The 3,244-nt window shown below is 37.1% G+C and overlaps 1 protein-coding gene across 3 annotated transcripts in view; it reads right to left on the reverse strand.

Annotated features, from left to right (window-relative positions):
• The window catches only part of nphp4 (nephronophthisis 4), a gene marked incomplete in the record, with an annotated part of 156,485 nt that overhangs the window by 118,204 nt on the left and 35,037 nt on the right, over positions 1-3,244 (reverse strand). For all 3 annotated transcript variants that reach the window (XM_014020399.1, XM_014020398.1, XM_014020401.1), the window contains 1 exon segment: positions 1,543-1,692. In XM_014020399.1, the coding sequence (XP_013875853.1) occupies positions 1,543-1,692 (150 nt within the window).

Consider the following 3,244-nt stretch of genomic DNA (forward strand, 5'->3'; position numbering starts at 1 on the left):
GAAGAGTTTGTTGAATCTGACGTGACATGTTCGTACGAACCCTTCGTACGAACAAAAGTAAGAGAAATTTAGGATTAGAATACAAACATGTTCTTGCATGAGGCCCAATGTAGCTGTCATGCACATTCCTGCCACCGCCAACGTGGACAGATGGATGTTTTTGTTTTACTCATCTGCAAAGATAGATCATTTTGAATAATTTGCCACCTAAGTTTTGAGGTCCTTCCTAAGAGTTTGGTTCTGCTGATTATCAGTTGGTAAGTTTTGAAGCTCATCAAAAGTTGGGAGAGTTATCATTTTCAATTGTGCTGGTGGGTTTTGTCCAGCATAATAAGACATGTTTGACATATTTAATGCAAGCCAGGAAAAGGTTAAACTCTGTATAAATATTGTTACAAATACAGCATCACACAGGGCTGTATTTAAATTGCTTCCATCTTGATCTCTGTCTGGTAGTTTTTAATGTCTCTAAACCTTAGATGCAGTTGATGATGTTGTATATTGTATTTTGTTCGCATTAAATCCACTTCACATATTTTTATTAAGATGTCTAGACTATTTTTTTGTTTCCGTGTGGATACTCTCTAAATTGAGTCAGAATTAAGTGAAAAAGTACTTAGACATTGGATAAAGTGGGTAAGTCTGTGAACTCCACAATCACTCTGTTCAAGCTATAACTAAGCTGTGATTAAATAGTAGTGTATGCTCTGTTGTGAGTGACTCATGACATGGGTCATCTCAGAAGAGTATTCATGAGGGACAGTTTAGTTAAAACAAGCCTTACACTAGACGACAAGACACTTAAGGGTTTTTATTTATTTATTTATTTATTTATTTATTTATTTATTTATTTATTTATTTATTTATTTGTTCGTTCGTTTGTTTGTTTGTTTATTGATATTTTGTTTGCAGGGTTAGTTAAAGTTAAAGGACCAAGCTCTGAGACAGAAAGGGCTCTTCCTTTTGGTCACGGCGTTTGCTCCAGGATGTGTGGCTTGGTCCAGAATGGTGATTTTTAAAACTTTCTGTTGTTTTGTTTTCTGGCACCAAAACTTTGTGACTGCTGTGTTCAGATTGTTTTGGTCCAGTTGAAGGTTGTGTAAGACTTTATATTCATCAATTAAATGTTCAGGTCTAAATCTGAATTAGTCTCCTGTGTGTACTTTGGCTGCAATTAACGACACATTGTCTCACAATGACATGTCTACGTGCTGGAGAGGAGTCCTCATTTGGCTGCAGGTTGTGTTTATTTTGAAAAGGGTCTCGGTTTAATGCAGAATTTTCTGGTTATTTTCTTTTTCCACAATGCATTAAACTACATTTTGAACTCATGATGTTCTTGCTATGAATCATATGTATTTATTTACCATAAGAAGGGTCTATCTTCAGATGAGAGTTACTTGGTACATATTCTAAACACCTATGACCACTGTTGGTTCCAAATACTTATAGTTGGTTTTAACATAAGCATAAGTAGAGGTGCAGCACAGACTTGTTTTCTAAACTGAGGAACATTTTTAACCTATGTGATGAAAAGTTCACCTGTTGGAGAAGCTGCAAGCCCAGGAATGATGTCATCGCCAGACACAAGGGCATTCTCAGGCAGGAGATGCATCACAGAAGCCAGTGGAGGATGTTTTTTTACCACACAGTCCAAATGGGACCCATCAATTATCTTCAAGAGATTGCAGTCTGCCAAAAGACAACAAATTTATGATGAATATTCACATGCATTTCATGACAACAAGCAAACTCTGCCTCTGAATACAAATGAGTTAGATATGATATTTCACTCTGCCATTATCACGAACCCACCCAAAAAAACAGGTTATCCATCTCCTTAGTGTCAGATTGTAATATTTTCCCCAGCAGCAGGGAGTCACCTGGCATTATGACATTCCAAAACACAGACACTTCAATTTTTCAATATTCCATTTGGCTGTTAGTGACATAGCTGCAATGTTCCGCTACGTTGCAAAGCATCATTTTCCAGGGCTAAAACTGAAATGACAGCCATTCAGCTTGGAAAAACAAAGTAGCACAGCAGTATAGATGAGGCAGAAGACGTGAGCAATGAGGTAGATATTGTCATCTTTCATGCAGGTCATCCAGAGACAACAGGCGACCCACAACTTCTACCATAAACACAAAGCACAGATCATTTAGAAGGTGAGTATAGTTGCGTTTGATTCACCGCGTATGCTTGCTCCCCTCAAGCCTGACCAGCGTGGCAATCTTTCATTGTGTCAGGGTTAATGATTGCACTTTCAACAGCAACAACACAACACAACAAGCTCCATTCACTCTTACGAGCTCTATGACAAGATGGCACAGAGCAATCTGAATGCGAGTCATTATACAGAATATAATGATGCGAATATTTGAACGATACATTTGGGTTTCTAAATATCTTTGTAAACAAACAAACAAAGATGACAATTATTTCTTGTATTTCTCTGTTTGCACTACAGAATAAAAGCATGGTAATAGCCATTTTGGCTACTGTACAATTTCATGGTTTTTACTTATGTAATACTGTTTGCTTTTTTATGTTTCTTTGCAATTACCTGCTCACTTTAGCTGCATTTTCCACCAATACATAAAAGCCTACAGTACATCACCAGGAGCCAAACAGCGCAGTAATCACTTGCTGTCTAAAAGCACTCTTAGACTAACCGATTGTTTGACGAAAATGTAGGTTGGCTTATATCCATCATGTTGTAATTGGAAAGCTCACACTGTGAGAAAATACAGGAAAAAACTGTTCTCATGTCTCATAAAAATAATTCATTATGGTTTTACAGCAACCTGCTGAAAAATGACAAGCAGAAATGCCATCATAAACACCCAATAGAATGTGGCCTTACATTAAAATTAGAGCAATCTTTACAGATTTGTAAAACTGTCACTCAACCCTGTGGCTCCAATATTTCTGATACAACAATAACACAAGATGAGACACACTTTAATATCCCAATAAACTCTGAACATGTCTTTAAAATGTTGTAAAGTTTACCAAACATCTGAAAAATAAAACACTGTTTAAAGGTTGAAGGTGTGATCAACATAAAACTATTGAGCATGGTCAAAAGGAAAAAAAATTGTATAGGTCCTCTGGACGGGTTCTTCTTTAATGAAACGTTTCGTCTCTCTTCCAAGAGACTTCTTCAGTCTGAGAGTGAACCATGGCCATGTGATGTGAGTATGAGTCACCTGTGAACCATAGCCATGTGATGTGAGTATG

Source organism: Austrofundulus limnaeus, unplaced genomic scaffold (assembly GCF_001266775.1).
Source record: "Austrofundulus limnaeus strain Quisiro unplaced genomic scaffold, Austrofundulus_limnaeus-1.0 Scaffold251, whole genome shotgun sequence".
In the NCBI taxonomy this organism is placed as follows: domain Eukaryota; kingdom Metazoa; phylum Chordata; class Actinopteri; order Cyprinodontiformes; family Rivulidae; genus Austrofundulus; species Austrofundulus limnaeus.